Source organism: Oncorhynchus mykiss, chromosome 25 (assembly GCF_057628025.1).
Source record: "Oncorhynchus mykiss isolate SJ-2025 chromosome 25, ASM5762802v1, whole genome shotgun sequence".
Taxonomy (NCBI): domain Eukaryota; kingdom Metazoa; phylum Chordata; class Actinopteri; order Salmoniformes; family Salmonidae; genus Oncorhynchus; species Oncorhynchus mykiss.
The window spans coordinates 83,254,347-83,270,039 of NC_143046.1; the positions used below are offsets into that span (position 1 = coordinate 83,254,347).

The 15,693-nt window shown below is 40.5% G+C and overlaps 2 protein-coding genes across 3 annotated transcripts; both read left to right on the top strand.

The window, feature by feature from the left end:
- The first annotated feature begins 1,127 nt into the window (after window positions 1-1,127).
- Window positions 1,128-8,141, top strand: cenpo (centromere protein O). Its single transcript, XM_021585346.3, has 6 exons — window positions 1,128-1,586; window positions 1,736-1,896; window positions 2,152-2,314; window positions 2,438-2,709; window positions 2,982-3,144; window positions 7,255-8,141. The coding sequence occupies exons 1-6, from the start codon at window positions 1,568-1,570 to the stop codon at window positions 7,362-7,364; spliced, it is 888 nt and encodes a 295-aa protein (XP_021441021.2). The 5' UTR covers window positions 1,128-1,567; the 3' UTR covers window positions 7,365-8,141.
- A 1,985-nt stretch (window positions 8,142-10,126) lies between these two features.
- Window positions 10,127-15,518, top strand: tp53i3 (tumor protein p53 inducible protein 3). 2 transcript variants are annotated; one of them, XM_021585349.3, is made up of 7 exons: window positions 10,127-10,366; window positions 10,791-10,835; window positions 11,347-11,487; window positions 11,810-12,077; window positions 13,390-13,602; window positions 14,288-14,484; window positions 14,792-15,518. In XM_021585349.3, exons 2-7 carry the CDS (start codon window positions 10,803-10,805, stop codon window positions 14,984-14,986), a joined length of 1,047 nt encoding a protein of 348 aa, XP_021441024.2. In that variant the 5' UTR covers window positions 10,127-10,366; window positions 10,791-10,802; the 3' UTR covers window positions 14,987-15,518. The 2 variants fall into 2 exon arrangements, with proteins under 2 accessions (XP_021441024.2, XP_090077438.1); XM_090221312.1 differs by lacking the exon at window positions 10,127-10,366 and having other exon boundaries at window positions 10,472-10,835.
- Window positions 15,519-15,693: the final 175 nt, after the last annotated feature.

The following is a 15,693-nucleotide window of genomic DNA, read 5'->3' on the forward strand; positions in this document are numbered from 1 at the left end:
CTGCTATATGTCCTAACATGACTTTGTCTGGTAGAGACTCTGACTAAACGAGTGCCTGCTCCCTCTGATCAGAAGAAACACAAAAACATATCACAAGTCCACTAACGTTACAGGTTACCTTCACTGATTCTACTGCACCCAACTCCTTTCTCACGCAGCCTGAAACCACAAATGGATCTGTCATAAGGCAAGAGTCCACCTTCTCCGGGGAAAAATGTCGCTCCTACTGGTCCAAATTCTTCTTTATCATGTCCAAAGACTCCAAGCTCGGGTTCCAAGCTCTTCACCACACCTTCCATGACACTTAACTCGCCCTCATTCACATCCCTCCAGAACTCTGTCTGGAGGACAGCTCACTGTTTGCACTTGACAACATTCTTCTTCAACACCCCGTCTCCATTTTTATGGTCATCTTCCTCAGATTCAAATCCAACCTCTCCTTTCATCATTCTCTTCAACCTCCTCTTCCTCTTTTTCCACTTCCATTCCTCCTCAGAAATCCACCTTTCTGTGTTCCTGTCTCAACATTCCTGTTCTGTTCCATGATTCCTCTTACATCCTCCACATGGAGGATGACTGTCAACCAAAGATACATACAATCATATCGCTGGTCAGTAAAGGAAAAGGTGTGCAGTAGAGTACATTGTGAAGACATGAAACAGGTGTTTCATTGTGTGTTTAGTGAAGGAAACAGTGTTGATATTTTGTTAACTGTATTTTTATTTAACCTTCATTTAACTAGGCAAGTCAGATCAGAACAAAGTCTTATTTTGGGTTAAACCCTAAACCAGACGACGCTGGGTCAATTGTGTGCCGACCTTATGGGACTCTCAATCACAGACATTTGTGACACAGCCTGGAATTGAACCCAGGTCTGTAGTAATGCCTCTAGCACTGAGATGCAGTGCCTTAGCCCCCTGTGCCACTTGGGAGCCCTGTATGATGTAGATATGGAGAGATTGTGTGAACGGGTTAGAGAGGCTGGTCGGGTTGGTCTCTATTTCACTCTGTAATAGGGACAGGACTAATGAAGATAATTTAGTGTACTAGGCTGTGACTGGACTCACACTCCAGTACAGTAGGTGGCGGTGTACAGTTTAAAAGTTGGATGGATCCCCCAACCCAATCCCGAAGAAGAAGAAGAAGAAGAAGAAGAAGAAGAAGAAGAAGAAGAAGAATTATTATTATTATTATTATTATTATTATTTAAATATAACCTTTATTTAACTAGGCAAGTCAGTTAAGAACAAATTCTTATTTACAATGACAGCCTACCCCGGCTAAAAAAGAAGGAAAAAAAGAAAGAAAAAGAAAAAAAGAAGACAGACCGACAGTTTGTTTTGATTTTCTTCCGGGTTGGAAATCTAGCCGCCAAATTGAAGTGACCTAATGTGCATATGTTATTAAGAGTTACTAGATATCTCTAATTTACTTAATAACTCCATGCAAGCGTCATTCGTTTTATTTTGGCATTCACATACGCGTATCAAACATTGTTCAATCTTTGCTGACAACTTTCAAAACTACACTAGCTAGCTAAAGTTAGCTAGCTCACACGGAGGACACAATGGAAGAAGCGAGAAAAGGTAACATCAAATAACGTTATAACTGTTTTTGCATTACCAAGAGTTTGTACAAATGTAATGTTTGAGTAGATTGGTCTTAAATGTGTGTAATTTACAATGCTGGTTGGTTATAATGTATTATCTAACTTTAAAAAAAAATATATCCCCAGGTGTTTTGGGGCACTTGAACATGTTGGAAATGGAGGCGAACAACTTAGAATTAAAGAAGCAGGAACTTCGGCAGAGAGGTCGCCAGGAAGAGCTGAATGCAAACCTACAGGCACTCCTCAGTAAAAGAGACCAGTTAAAAGCTGAAATAAAGGCAAACACGGTAAACCAGCTAGATCATTTCTGAGATCACTTATGTCACATTACCTGGCAGTAGCTATCATTTATTATCTAAATTAATGGATGCTTACTAATAGGTGGAGGTGTTGTTATAGAATGTTTACAAATGTACATAACCTTGGTTTTAAATGGTATCAAACAGTTAACACAGGTTGCAGGTGAATCTGAGAAGTTAATGTGTGGTCGTAGGCTGCTGCTCAGAGCTTACAGTAGTTCAACATGATGTATTCCTGTCTAGTCTCTCCAGAAGATGAGAACTCTACTGGACCGAACAGGTTTTCCATATGAGAGGAATGAGGATGTTGATAACCTGGAAGATGGCTCAGATAACTCACAACTTCTGCTGATGATGGCCAGACACACACAACTGAAGGACCTGCTTCATGCTCACCATCTTATAGGTAGGTACTTATAACCCAAATATGATCAACGGTCTCTGTCTCTTTGTGTGTGGTATAGCAACTCTTTAGACAATATCACCAACCATCCATCCACGCCTCTTTCCCCTTCGTTGTCTTTCTCAGGTGGGTATGATGTCCTCCAGACTCGTAAAGGTAAAGGGGTGTGTGTCTCGTTGGCCACTGCGTACGAAGGCGTCTACCTTGAGACATATAACCTGGAGATAGATCTGGGGTCTGACCTGAGGATCTACCGGCATAACATACCTCCGTTCATCCCCTTGGAGAGGCTTGTTACGCAGGGCAACATGCAGACAGACATCAAGGATTTCCTCGACACACTCAGCCAGTACCTCAATGCCTACGCTGGCCGCAAGCAGCAGCTACACCTCACCAAGGTACCAGCATATTAGTGTACCAGTCATCCACATTGATATCTGAAATGGAATATTAATACATTTTCATATATTATGCATCTTATGCAGATCTAAAAATACACTGTTATTGTCTGCTCAAAGTAAAGAGAGGTGTGAGAACATAGTACCAGGAACCTTTGTTGTGATAGCTGTACACAGTATGTTAGATGACTACGTTATGTTTGCTCTGAGGGCTCCTACTATAGACAAAATGTCTAGACCGGTCTTCTACCCTGTTCTCTGTCTGCTTCCAGGAGATCCATAGCTCTGTTCAGGTGGTGGAAAGTAATGCTCTCTGTACTATACTGGTGCTGATGTTCACTATACCAGGAGAGAAGGCCGAGGCTACACTGTGTACCCTGCAGTATGCTGACCACACGCAGCGCCTGCCCACCCGGGTCAACATAGAGTCTGAAGGTACAACTCATAAACACCAACTGGATACATAATATGAACCTTTCAGTGTAAATGAGTGTACCGGAGCGTTGATAATATTAAAGCTGCAATATGTATTTAGAATTTTTGCAACCAGGAAATGGCGGAGCGATTTCTGCATAGTGCATCTTTAACCTTGAAGTGACCGGAGTGTCGATAATATTAACCTTTGAGCGTACCGAGCAATACTTATGTTTTCTAATCTATGGCTGTTTTAAAGGATGTAAAAATATATTTACAGCGTCTTCAGAAAGTATTCATACCCCTTGACTTATTCTACATTTTGTTCTGTTCTAGCCTGAATTCAAAATGAAATGGGTTGTTAAAAATCTCTCCCATATACACACGCCATTATGACAATGTTCTCCATTATTCTTCAAGCTCTGTCATGTTGGTTGTTGATCATTGTTAGACAGCCCTTTTCAGGTCTTGCCATAGATTTTCAAGTAGATGTAAGTCAAAACTGTAACTCGGCCACTCGGGGAACATTCACTATCTTCATGACAAGCAACTCCCGTGTAGATTTGGCCTTGTGTTTTGTTATTGTCCTGCTGAAAGGGTAATTCATTTCCCAGTGTCTGGTGGAAAGCAGACTGAACCAGGTTTTCCTCTAGGATTTAGCCTGTACTTAGCGCCATAATGTTTATTTTTTTATCCTGAAAAACTCACCAGTCCTTAACGATTACAAGCATACCCATAGCGTGATCCAGCCACCACTATGCTTGAAAATATGGAGTTATACTCTGCGTTCTATTGGATTTTCCCCAAACATAACACTTCATATTCAGGACAAAGGGTTCATTGCTTTGCCAATTTTTTTGCAGTATTAGTTTAGTGCCTTGTTGCGAACAGGATGCATGTTTTGAAATATTTGTATTCTGTACAGGATCCTTCTTTTCCTTTCTTTCAATTAGGTTAGTATTGTGGATTAACTACAATGTTGATCCATCCACAGTTTTCTCCTATCACAGCCATTAAACTCTAACTGTTTTAAAGTCATCGTTGACCTCATGGTGAAATCCCTGAGCGGTTTCCTTCCTCTCCGGTAACTGAGTTAGGAAGGACGCCTGTATTTTTGTAGTGACTATGTTAATTGATATACCATCTAAAGTGTAATTAATACTTTCACCATGCTCAAAGGGATATTCAATTTCAGCTTTTGATTTTTTTTTTTTTTACTCATCTACCAATCCTTCTTTGCGAGGCATTGGAAAACCTCCCTGGTCTTTGTGGTTAAATCTGGGTTTTGACATTCGCTGCTCGACTGAGGGACCTTACAATTATTTCTATGTGTGGGGGTACAAAGATGAGGTAGTCCAGGGAGCATATTATGTGACTTTTTAAGCACATTTTTTCCTCCTGAACTAATTTAAGTTTGCCATAACAAAGGGGTTGAATACTTATTGACATTTCAGCTTTTTATTTTTAAATAGTTTGTAAACATTTTGAAAAACATAATTTCACTTTGATATTATGAAGTATTGGGTGTAGGCTAGTAACAAAACTCAAGGGGTGTGAATACTTTCGTGTGAGTGTGTGTGAGAGAGAGTGAGATATACAGTTGAAGTCGGAAGTTTACTTACACCTTAGCCAAACACATTTAAACTCAGTTTTTGACAATTCCTGACATTTAATCCTAGTAAAAATTCCCTGTCTTAGGTCAGTTAGGATCACCACTTATTTTAAGAATGTGAAATGTTTGAATAATAGTAGAGTGATTTATTTAAGCTTTTATTTCTTTCATCACATTCCCAGTGGGTCAGAAGTTTACATACACTCAATTAGTTTTTGGTAGCATTGCCTTTAAATTGTTTAACTTGGGTCAAATGTTTCGGGTAGCCTTCCACAAGCTTCCCACAATAAGTTGGGTGAATTTTGGCCTAATCCTCTTGACAGAGCTGGTATAACTGAGTCAGGTTTGTAGGCCTCCTTGCTCGCACATGCTTTTTCAGTTCTGCCCACACATTTTCTACAGGATTGAGGTCAGGGCTTTGTGATGGCCACTCCAATACCTTGACTTTGTTGTCCTTAAATCATTTTGCCACAAGTTTGGAAGTATACTTGGGGTCGTTGTCCATTTTGAAGACCCATTTGCGACCAAGCTTTAACTTCCTGACGGATGTCTTGAGATGTTGCTTCAATATATGCACATAACTTTCCGCCCTCATGAGGCCATCTATTTTGTGAAGTGCACCAGTACCTCCTGCAGCAATGCAACGCACCCCAAAAAGTACGCTCTTTGTCCCCATGTGCAGTTGCAAACCGTAGTCTGGCTTTTTTATGGCGGTTTTGGAGCAGGGACTTCTTCTTTGCTGAGTATTTATACTAGAGGTCGACGATTTAATCGGAATGGCCGATTTAATTAGGGCCGATTTCAAGTTTTCATAACAATCTGTATTTTTGTAAGCAGATTTTTATTTTTTTACAGCTTTATTTAATCTTTATTTAACTAGGCAAGTCAGTTAAGAACACATTCTTATTTTCAATGACGGCCTAGGAACGGTGGGGTAACTGCCTTGTTCAGGGGCAGAACGACAGATTTTTACCTTGTCAGCTCTGGGATTCAATCTTGCATCCTTACGGTTAACTAGTCCAACGCTCTAACCACCTGATTACATTGCACTCCACGAGGAGCCTGCCTGTTAATGCAGTAAGCCAAGGTAAGTTGCTAGCTAGCATTAAACTTATCTTATAAAAAACAATCAATCAATCATAATCACTAGTTAACTACACATGATTGATGATATTACTAGTTTATCTAGCGTGTCCTGCGTTGCATATAATCGATGCCACACTGGGGGATGATTTAACAAAAGCGCATTTGCGAAAAAAGCACAATCGTTCCACGACTGTATCTAACCATAAATACCAATGCCTTTCTTAAAATCAATACACAGAAGTATATATTTTTAAACCTGCAAATTTAGCTAAAATAAATCCAGGTTGGCAGGCAATATTAACCAGGTGAAATTGTGTCACTTCTCTTGCGTTCATTGCATTGTCAGGGTATATGCAACAGTTTGGGCAGTCTGGCTCATTGTGAACTAATTTGCCAGAATTTTACATAATTATGACATAACATTGAAGCTTGTACAATGTAACAAGAATATTTAGACTTATGGATGCCACCCGTTAGATAAAATACCGAACGGTTCCGTATTTCACTGAAATAATAAACGTTTAGTTTTTTTCTAAATGATAGGCTCGTATTTCTGTGTGTTATTATGCTATAATTAAGTCTGATTTGATAGAGCAGTCTGACTGAGCGATGGTAGGCAGCAGCAGGCTCGTAAGCATTCATTCAAACAGCACTTTTGTGCGTTTTGCCAGCAGCTCTTCGCAAGCACAGCGCTGTTTATGACTTCAAGCCTATCAGCCTAATGGCTGGTGTAACCATGTGAAATGGCTAGCTAGTTAGTGGGGTGCGCGCTAATAGCGTTTCAAACGTCACTCGCTCTGAGGCTTGGATGGGTAACGCTGCTTCGAGTGTGGCTGTTGTCGATGTGTTCCTGGTTCGAGCCCAGGTAGGGGCGAGGAGAGGGACGGAAGCTATACTGTTACACTGGCAATACTAAAGTGCCTATAAGAACTTCCAATAGTCCAAGGTTAATGAAATACAAATGGTATAGAGAGAAATAGTCCTATAATAACTACAACCTAAAACTTCTTACCTGGGAATATTGAAGACTCATGTTAAAAGGAACCACCAGCTTTCATATGTTCTCATGTTCTGAGCAAGGAACTGAAACGTTAGCTTTTTTACATAGCACATATTGCACTTTTACGTTCTTCTCCAACACTTTGTTTTTGCAATATTTAAACCAAATTGAACATGTTTCATTATCTACTTGAGGCTAAATTTATTTTATTGATGTATTTATATTAAGTTAAAATAAGTGTTCATTCAGTATTGTTGTAATTGTCATTATTACAAATACTTTTTTTTGGCCCTCCAATAATCGGTATCGGCGTTGAAAAATCATAATCGGTCGACCTGTGTGTGTGTGTGTGTGTGTATTTATATTGAGGATGTTATTTGTATCCATGCACAAGTCAGTTTCTTCCTTAATGTGTGTTTTTGTCTGTGTTTAGACACTGCGCTGGTGAGTTCTCCACAATGGAAGAAGAACAAAGCCCTACTCCTGGAGACTCCATTACACACAGCATTGGTGACCATGAAGAAGACTGGCAGTATCGCTTAGTCTGATCACAGTATGCTGTAAATACGCTCAAGACTGAACAGTTGTTTATGTCAATGTATTTCATTTATTTAACATGTCATTTTATACTCATTTCATTGGCCCTCACGATCTATTAGTTGTCTGTTATGAGTATACGGAACATTAGGAAGTAATATTGAGTTGCACGCCCCCTTTTGCCTTCAGAACAGCCTCAATTTGTCGGGGCAAGGAGTCGAAAGCATTCCACCCACAGGGATGTTGGTCCATGTTGACTCCAGTGCTTTCCACAGTTGTGTCAATTTGGCTGGATCTACTTTGGGTGGTAGACTGGTGCGCCTGGCACCTACTACCATACCCCGTTCAAAGACACTTAAATATTTTGTCTTGTACATTCACCCTCTGAATGGCACACATACACAATCCATGTCTCAGTTGTCTCAAGGCTTAAACATCCTTCTTTAACCTGTCTCCTCCCCTTCATCTTTAACCTCTCTCCTCCCCTTCATCTACACTGATTTGAAGTGGATTTAACAAGTGACATCAATAAGGGATCGTATCTTTCACCTGGATCCACCTGGTCAGTCTATATCATGGAAAGAGCAGGTGTTCTTAATGTTTTGTCCACTCAGTGTATATCTTTTTGAGTTCATGTACTTGTTATTCCCTTTCGCTTATTCAACATGGTTTGCACATGTATATATTTTTGTTAATAAAAAAGTAAAATGCCCGTTTTACTGAAGTTTGACAACCCCGTTTGCAATATAATGACAACAATACAGTATGTTTTGCGAAGCTAAATTGGTGTTGTCTTGATTTATTTGACTGCATCAGTTAACTAAAAGCAGTGGCACTATTCCACTAAGCTACCAGAGATTTACCTCACAGAGGAAACCTGATGGTCTGCATTTACAGTCTTTCAAAAGTGGATGATTACTTCACAAAGGTCACTAGGAAACAAAATAGTCTACATGAAACACAATATGAAGATCAGGTTTCTCAAAGAGAAGTGGAATAACGTGTTATCATCTGACTGGTGGATGCAGTACCTCTGTCATGTTTCTATCTGCTCATTACAAGTGTTGTCAAGTTTTTTCAGAAAGTTGATTATTTTCTGGCTTAGCATATCCTGCTGACATTGTTTGAGTCTCTCCTTCTCTCCTCTAGCATGTTGCTGTTGGCTGGCCAGCTCCTTTTCTGAGATACAGTCGATAGTGGAGATTTGCCTCAGCTGCATGATAGAAAACACACCTGCACCTGCCTCTGTTTCTCTGTGTTTGGCAGAGTGTCCTGCCTCTGTTTCTCTGTGTTTGGCCGAGTGTCCTGCCTTTGTTTCTCTGTGTTTGGCAGAGTGTCCTGCCTCTGTTTCTCTGTGTTTGGCAGAGTGTCCTGCCTCTGTTTCTCTGTGTTTGGCAGAGTGTCCTGCCTCTGTGTCGCTGTGTTTGGGAGAGTGTCCTACCTCTGTTTCTCTGTGTTCGGCAGAGTGTCCTACCTCTGTTTCTCTGTGTTTGGCAGAGTGTCCTACCTCTGTTTCTCTGTGTTTGGCAGAGTGTCCTGCCTCTGTTTCTCTGTGTTTGGCAGAGTGTCCTACCTCTGTTTCTCTGTGTTTGGCAGAGTGTCCTGCCTCTGTTTCTCTGTGTTTGGCAGAGTGCCCTTCCCTTGCTTGTGTCTCTCTGTGCTTGGCAGAGTGTCCTGCCCTTGCTTGTGTCGCTCTGTGCTTGGCAGAGTGTCCTGCCCTTGCTTGTGTCGCTCTGTGCTTGGCAGAGTGTCCTGTCTCTGTCTCTCTGTGCTTGGAAGAGTGCCCTGCCCTTGCTTGTGTCTCTCTGTACTTGGCAGAGTGTCCTGTCTCTGTCTCTCTGTGATTGGCAGTGTGTACAGTTTTGGGCTGTGCTGACTGAGATCTCCTCAAGCTCAGCATTGATGTTCCTCTAGCCTCAACCCCAACCATTCTAGGTTTCTCTACAATGACATTACTGTTTGATGTCTGCCAACATGAGACTAGTTTCACTCTGTCGATGGAAAGGGATTTACTGGAGTTCAATCGTCTGTTGTCAGAGGCAGAGATGGCACGATCCATCCTTGCCTTTTTAGTTTCGGATATCTCTTTCATGGTTTTGTTGATAGTGGCACAAGGTTCACAGACTTTGAGAAGTAGTAGTTTCCTGTGTTCCTTCATCAGTGAGATTCTATCCTGACACAGAACTCTGAGGGTGTACCTGTGCCTCATGTCCAACAGGGTCAGTTTGTGTTGAAGAATAATGTCCTCCTGGTGATTCAGAAACCTCACATCCAGAACAGACTTTGGTCTCTTGCGGTTGACCACCTCGGTCATATCCAGATCATGCCTTATCATGGTGCTTGGGAATAAAAGGAATATTTGTTTTTGACTTCTCTATTTGTTCCTGTTTTCATCACATTAACAATACTCACCCAAACATTACCACAACTAAATATATTCTTATTCAATATATCCGTGAAGTTTCACTTGCAAATCAAGGTTTCATCAAATTGTCTTACCTGGTCAATGAACGACGACCTGTATCACAAGCGTGTGTCTACAGTTTTCCCACCATGTTGCTCTGTTACCTTTTTGAGGTGTGGATGTGAGCAGATCAGTAGGCTACTCTGGATAGGCTCCACAGGGGAGTGTTGGCTGCTATGACATCTGAGCAAGCATTGTTGTAGGGTTATTGTATTTCTCCCAGGGGTGGTAGGGAATTGAATGAGTGTGTTACTGTTCTTCTCTAATTATGGTTTGAGGATTATCACAGTGTTGTGTAATAACCCAGTCCTTACATGGTTATTCGTCTGCTGGCTGTCAAAATAAATTGGCGTATTTCAGAGTGTAGCCTATAATCTTTGGTTCATGTTTAATTGCAAACAGTTTTGAAAGGTAATTCTTTGGCTTGCTCTTGTTCCCTCACTACAAATATGAAGTGGGGGGCAGCCTGTAGGAGGAATTACAATCAGGCAACTCATAAACCCACTACAAGCACATATTCTCTGGGAATTGTTGAGCTCTTTTGGTAAGTAGCCTAAAAACAAGCTTTCACGATTATTATAATGCTTTATTTGCAGCACCTCTTGTTGTGCAATGTTAATTTTTCTTAGCTTACATAACATATTTTTGTAATCCAGTAAATTCATTGCCCTCTGCTGTTGTGTGGCAGAATGAGCTCGAGAGATGTTCGGTAGGTCTGACAACTTTCTGCCCAACATAACGAAGTGATAGGACGTGTAAACAATGTAGCCAATACTCGCATCAAAATATCTGTCATAAAAGCTACATTGGCGATTTCACTACGTTGTCAATGGCTACATTGTTGCACTACCTCAATCAACACTGCGTAATCTTTGCGCATTTAGGCCTGTCTTCAACGCATTTATTGTATCAACCGGCTACAGATGTTTTGTTTGTAAATCAGTTCCGAACTTATTTTTTCATTCAAGGTTCTTGAAGACATGTCACAACATCAGAGACCATCAGAAAACGATGCAAGTACCTTATTAATAAAGTCTTTATTACGTTTTTATTATGCAATATTTCCCCAAAGGAACAGATATAGTCAGATGCAGAAGTATGCTGAAATTGGCTTGTCATACAACACACGTAGAGCAAAGCTTTGTCGTCATGTATTATTATTTTTTTTTTTAACCTTTATTTAACTTGGCAAGTCAGTTGAGAACAAATTCTTATTTTCAATGACGGCCTAGGAACGGTGGGTTAACTGCTTTGTCCAGGGGCAGAATGACATATTTTTACCTTGTGAGCTCAGGGATTCAATCTTTCGAAATTTTGGTTACTAGTCCAACGCTCTAACCACTAGGCTACTTGCCGCCCCATAATTGGATCGCTATTGAATGGTTGAGTTTTATTCCTCTGTGGAATAAAATTCATTTGAACCTGAACTTAATTTTATGTACTCTCAATGTAATGTGGCTTTGAGTGTCCTGAAGGCGTCTGCCAAATACAATTATTTATTCATTATTTATGAATGGTTATCAGATGATGACGGCAGTGTGTATTGACACACCAGGAGGACCAGAGAGTATGCTGTTGAGGAATGTCCCCAGACCTCAACCTGAACATGGAGAAGTCCTCATCAGAGTCCATGCAACCGCTCTGAACAGGGCTGACACATTGCAGGTATACCCCTATAGACCATATGAATATTCATCTATGGCTCTGTGATCAACAACAAAGTCTTTGTCACTTCTTTCACCTCCTATTGGACAGTCACAGGATCACTCTAAGCCTATATAGCGTCACTTATAGCAAGCTATTGGACAGTCACAGGTTCACTCTAAGCCTATGCCTATATAGCGTCACTTATAGCAAGCTATTGGATAGTCACAGAGGAGAATGTTCAGAAGGCTTAATTGCAAACTGAACACTGGAGTGGATTGCAAATATTATGTTAACTCTTGTTATGCTAAGATACTAAAGTTGTTGTTTCTGTTTTTGAAAGAGGAAAGGACTGTACCCCGCTCCACCTGGTGAGAGTGAGGTCCTGGGTCTGGAGGCAGCTGGTACGGTGGCCAGCGTTGGCCCAGGGGTTAGGCAGAGCTGGAGGCTAGGGGACCGGGTCATGACCCTACTCTCTGGAGGAGGGTATGCCGAGTATGTGGCTGTTCCAGAGGAGCTTCTCATGTCTATCCCCACTCATCTCACTGTATACAAGGCTGCTGCCATACCTGAGGCCTGGCTCACTGCATTTCAGCTCCTGCACTTCGTAGGTAGGCCTCTATAGCAATTTTTTCAGAGGTGGGACAAAGTCATTGTTTTACAAGTCACAAGTAAGTCTCAAGTCTTAGCAATCAAGTCTCAAGTCAAGTCCCAAGTCAAGACAGGCAAGTCCGAGTCAAATCGCAATTCTGGACCGTCAACTATCAAGTCAAGTCTCAAGTCCTAAACTTTGAGTTTCGAGTCCTAAACAAGTCATAATATGCTCTTGACCAAATGTAATACCATTTCATATTTTTAACAAGAGTAATAGTTACTATATTACATTTATACAAATCATGAATGCTTTAAAAAATATCTATATATTTATTACTTTCCAAATAAATGTTATATTTTCATGGGGCTATGGGGCACAATCGGGCGATGTAGGCTTGTACACAATCGCACAACCTTAACACACACACACACACTCTCTCTCTCTGTGTGGTTACAGTAGGCTAACGTATGTGAATGGTTTTAGGAACAGCAGTAACATCAGGCAGGGTTTAGGCTACCAACTGCCTAGCCAGTTGTAGCTCAATCTTGGGTGCAATGATCACGTTCCCGCCCTGACTGACTGTGTGGAGGCTCATTGATTTAACGTTACGTTAGCCTACATGCTATACTAGCAGTTATATTTAGCTGTCGGCTATATTTTAGCCACGACTTACCGTTCTTTGTGCAGCTTCAAATGTCGAACAAAGTTGGAAACTTTTGCGCCTCCGTCTGTCATTTTCTTCCTGCATGTTTTGCAAGTTGAAATCCGTTTTTTGTTGATACATCGTCGTCTTTATATCTGAAAATAATAATTTTGGGTATCATCTTTCCAAGGGCTCCATCTGAATTCACCCGCAGACGTTCCTCTGCACTGCCACGCACAACTTTTTCTCAGCTGGCACAATTTGATTGGCTGCTGTCCAATTCAAACTAATCCGACAAATGAAGAGTTGATGCGCTGCACACTTTTTTTAATAGCATCATTTTTTATATTTGGGCTTGGGGAGGGTATCAAGTCAGGTCGAGTCATAAGGCTCAAGTCCAAGTTAAGTCACGAGTCATTGGTGCTAAAGTTAAAGTCGAGTTGCAAGTCATCATATTTGTGACTCGAGTCCAAGTCATATGACTCAAGTCCACACCTCTGGCAATTTTTATTTTACTTTAACCTTTATTTAACCAGAAAGTCCTTTTGAGGTCAGAAGACCTCTTTTCCAAAGGAGACCTGCATAGCCAAGAAAGGCTATTTCATATTTGCATTCAGGCATTTAATCAAAGCACCGATCAGGAAACCCAGACTTGTAGATGTATGTTCAATCTCTTCTTTCGTAGCTCAGGTGAAGGAAGGAGAGATAGTGTTGGTGCATGCTGGGGCCAGTGGGGTGGGGACTGCCGCTGTCCAGCTGGTCCGATTGGCTGGGGCTATTCCCATAGTTACTGCAGGAAGCTCTGAGAAACTACAGATGGCAGAGACACTGGGAGCCGCTGCTGGTTTCAACTACAAACATGAGGACTTTGCAGAGAAAGTTCGTGATTTTACAGCAGGTGAGTTAATAATCAGGTGAGAACATAATCAACATAATCATTGAGAACATAATCAACATAATCATTGAGAACATAATCAACATAATCATTGAGAACATAATCAACATAATCATTGAGAACATAATCAACATAATCAACATAATCATTGAGAACCTAATCAACATAATCATTGACAACATAATCAACATAATCATTGAGAACATAATCAACATAATCAACATAATCATTGAGAACCTAATCAACATAATCATTGACAACATAATCAACATAATCATTGAGAACCTAATCAACATAATCATTGACAACATAATCAACATAATCATTGAGAACCTAATCAACATAATCATTGACAACATAATCAACATAATCATTGAGAACCTAATCAACATAATCATTGACAACATAATCAACATAATCATTGAGAACCTAATCAACATAATCATTGACAACATAATCAACATAATCATTGAGAACCTAATCAACATAATCATTGAGAACATAAATGCCATTTCACATAATTAATCTAGGGTGTTGTGAACTGCTTACAACATTGAGTGAGTTAATTTGATAATTGTATCATGCATACAAATCATTGTGTGTGGATACAAATCTTAGACGTACAGAGAGAGATGTATCCAGAGAAACCATGGGATCAAACTAGACTAAACAGACAAGCTTTGTTCAGGCAGAGGAGCAAACGTCATCCTGGACTGCATTGGTGGGTCCAACTGGGAGAGGAACGTGGCCTGTCTGGCCACAGATGGACGATGGGTGCTGTATGGCTGCATGGGCGGAAAGACCGTGACAGGAGACATACTGGGCAAGCTGCTGTCCAAACGAGGACAGCTCCTCTGTAGTCTCCTCAGGTCACGCAGTCTGCAGGTGATGTATGGATGATTGATTGATTGATCAGTTGCTTGTCCTACGAGAGGAAATTATTTCCACAGTAGAAACGAATGTTATAATGTAAATTAAAACGTAAAAAATATGTCAGTGAAAGGCAGCGCCGACAACACAAATGTTCTGTGTGCAATAATGCCCAAAGTAAAACTTTCAATATGTGTTGGATATGAACCTCTTACTCAAATGCCATGCAATTAAACACGTTAGCCTTACCCCAGCCTAGAACACTGTCTTTGCTACTACTTTCTAAATGTGAAGTGTGTGGTCCTGTGTTTTCTCCTGTCAGTATAAAGCAGATCTGGTGAGAGCCTTCTCAGAAAGGGCCCTACCTCACTTCTCAGACCCGACTGGCTCCCCCTGCCGCCTGAGGCCTGTAATCGACAGCATGTTCAGTCTGGACCAGGTAGCTGATGCTCACAGACACATGGAAGCCAATAGAAACACGGGAAAGATTGTAATCAATGTCATGAACCCACAATGATGGGACCTCTAGTGACGGTGTCATCTTTCCATCTAGCTCCAAACTCAACATTTGGTTGAGCGACTTGGTTTATGACCATTCACCTCTATAACAAAATAAAATGTTATTTGTCACATGCGCCGTATATAACAGGTGTAGACTTTAAAATGAAATGATTACGTACAAGCCTTTAACCAACAATGCAGAGCTAGAATGTAAGAAAAAGGGAAATAGCAACACAATAAAATAATGAGGCTATATACAGAGTACCTGTACCGAGTCAATGTGCAGAGGTACGAGGTAGTTGAATGCATATGTCCTGAATGTTATAAGGTGACCGAGTTGATACATACTGTGTTGAAAGCTAGATATAAAGCTTTCGTGTTTCCTACTACAGTAACTATGGTGACAGTGTCTCCTCACTCTCCTCACCGTAACAGTATTTGTATCACCTTCTGTTTATTGTTCAGTCAAATTATGCATATTATTTTTTACTTTGTTTGGCCCATCTGTGATTTCATTATAAACAAGAATAAACTTATTTTTTTCTCAACAAGAACAATAATTATTGTTTATAAAAAATATTGTTTGTAATAATTTATTTTCTGTTCATAACTAATCATTACCACACATTAAATCGTTATAGTAGACATGTGCCTATGTAATACAATGTGTTGAATTTCCATGTTCAGTGGAACAAAGAATGTCTGAAAGAAACATATTGCAAA

Coding starts and splice junctions, on each gene's coding strand:
- tp53i3 (XM_021585349.3), top strand. CDS start 10,803: ATGTCACAACATCAGAGACCATCAGAAAACGAT. Junction 13,603..14,287: donor AGTTCGTGATTTTACAGCAG/GTGAGTTAATAA, acceptor AGCTTTGTTCAG/GCAGAGGAGCAAACGTCATC. Junction 14,485..14,791: donor TCAGGTCACGCAGTCTGCAG/GTGATGTATGGA, acceptor TTCTCCTGTCAG/TATAAAGCAGATCTGGTGAG.
- cenpo (XM_021585346.3), top strand. Junction 1,897..2,151: donor CTGAAATAAAGGCAAACACG/GTAAACCAGCTA, acceptor ATTCCTGTCTAG/TCTCTCCAGAAGATGAGAAC. Junction 2,710..2,981: donor AGCAGCTACACCTCACCAAG/GTACCAGCATAT, acceptor GTCTGCTTCCAG/GAGATCCATAGCTCTGTTCA.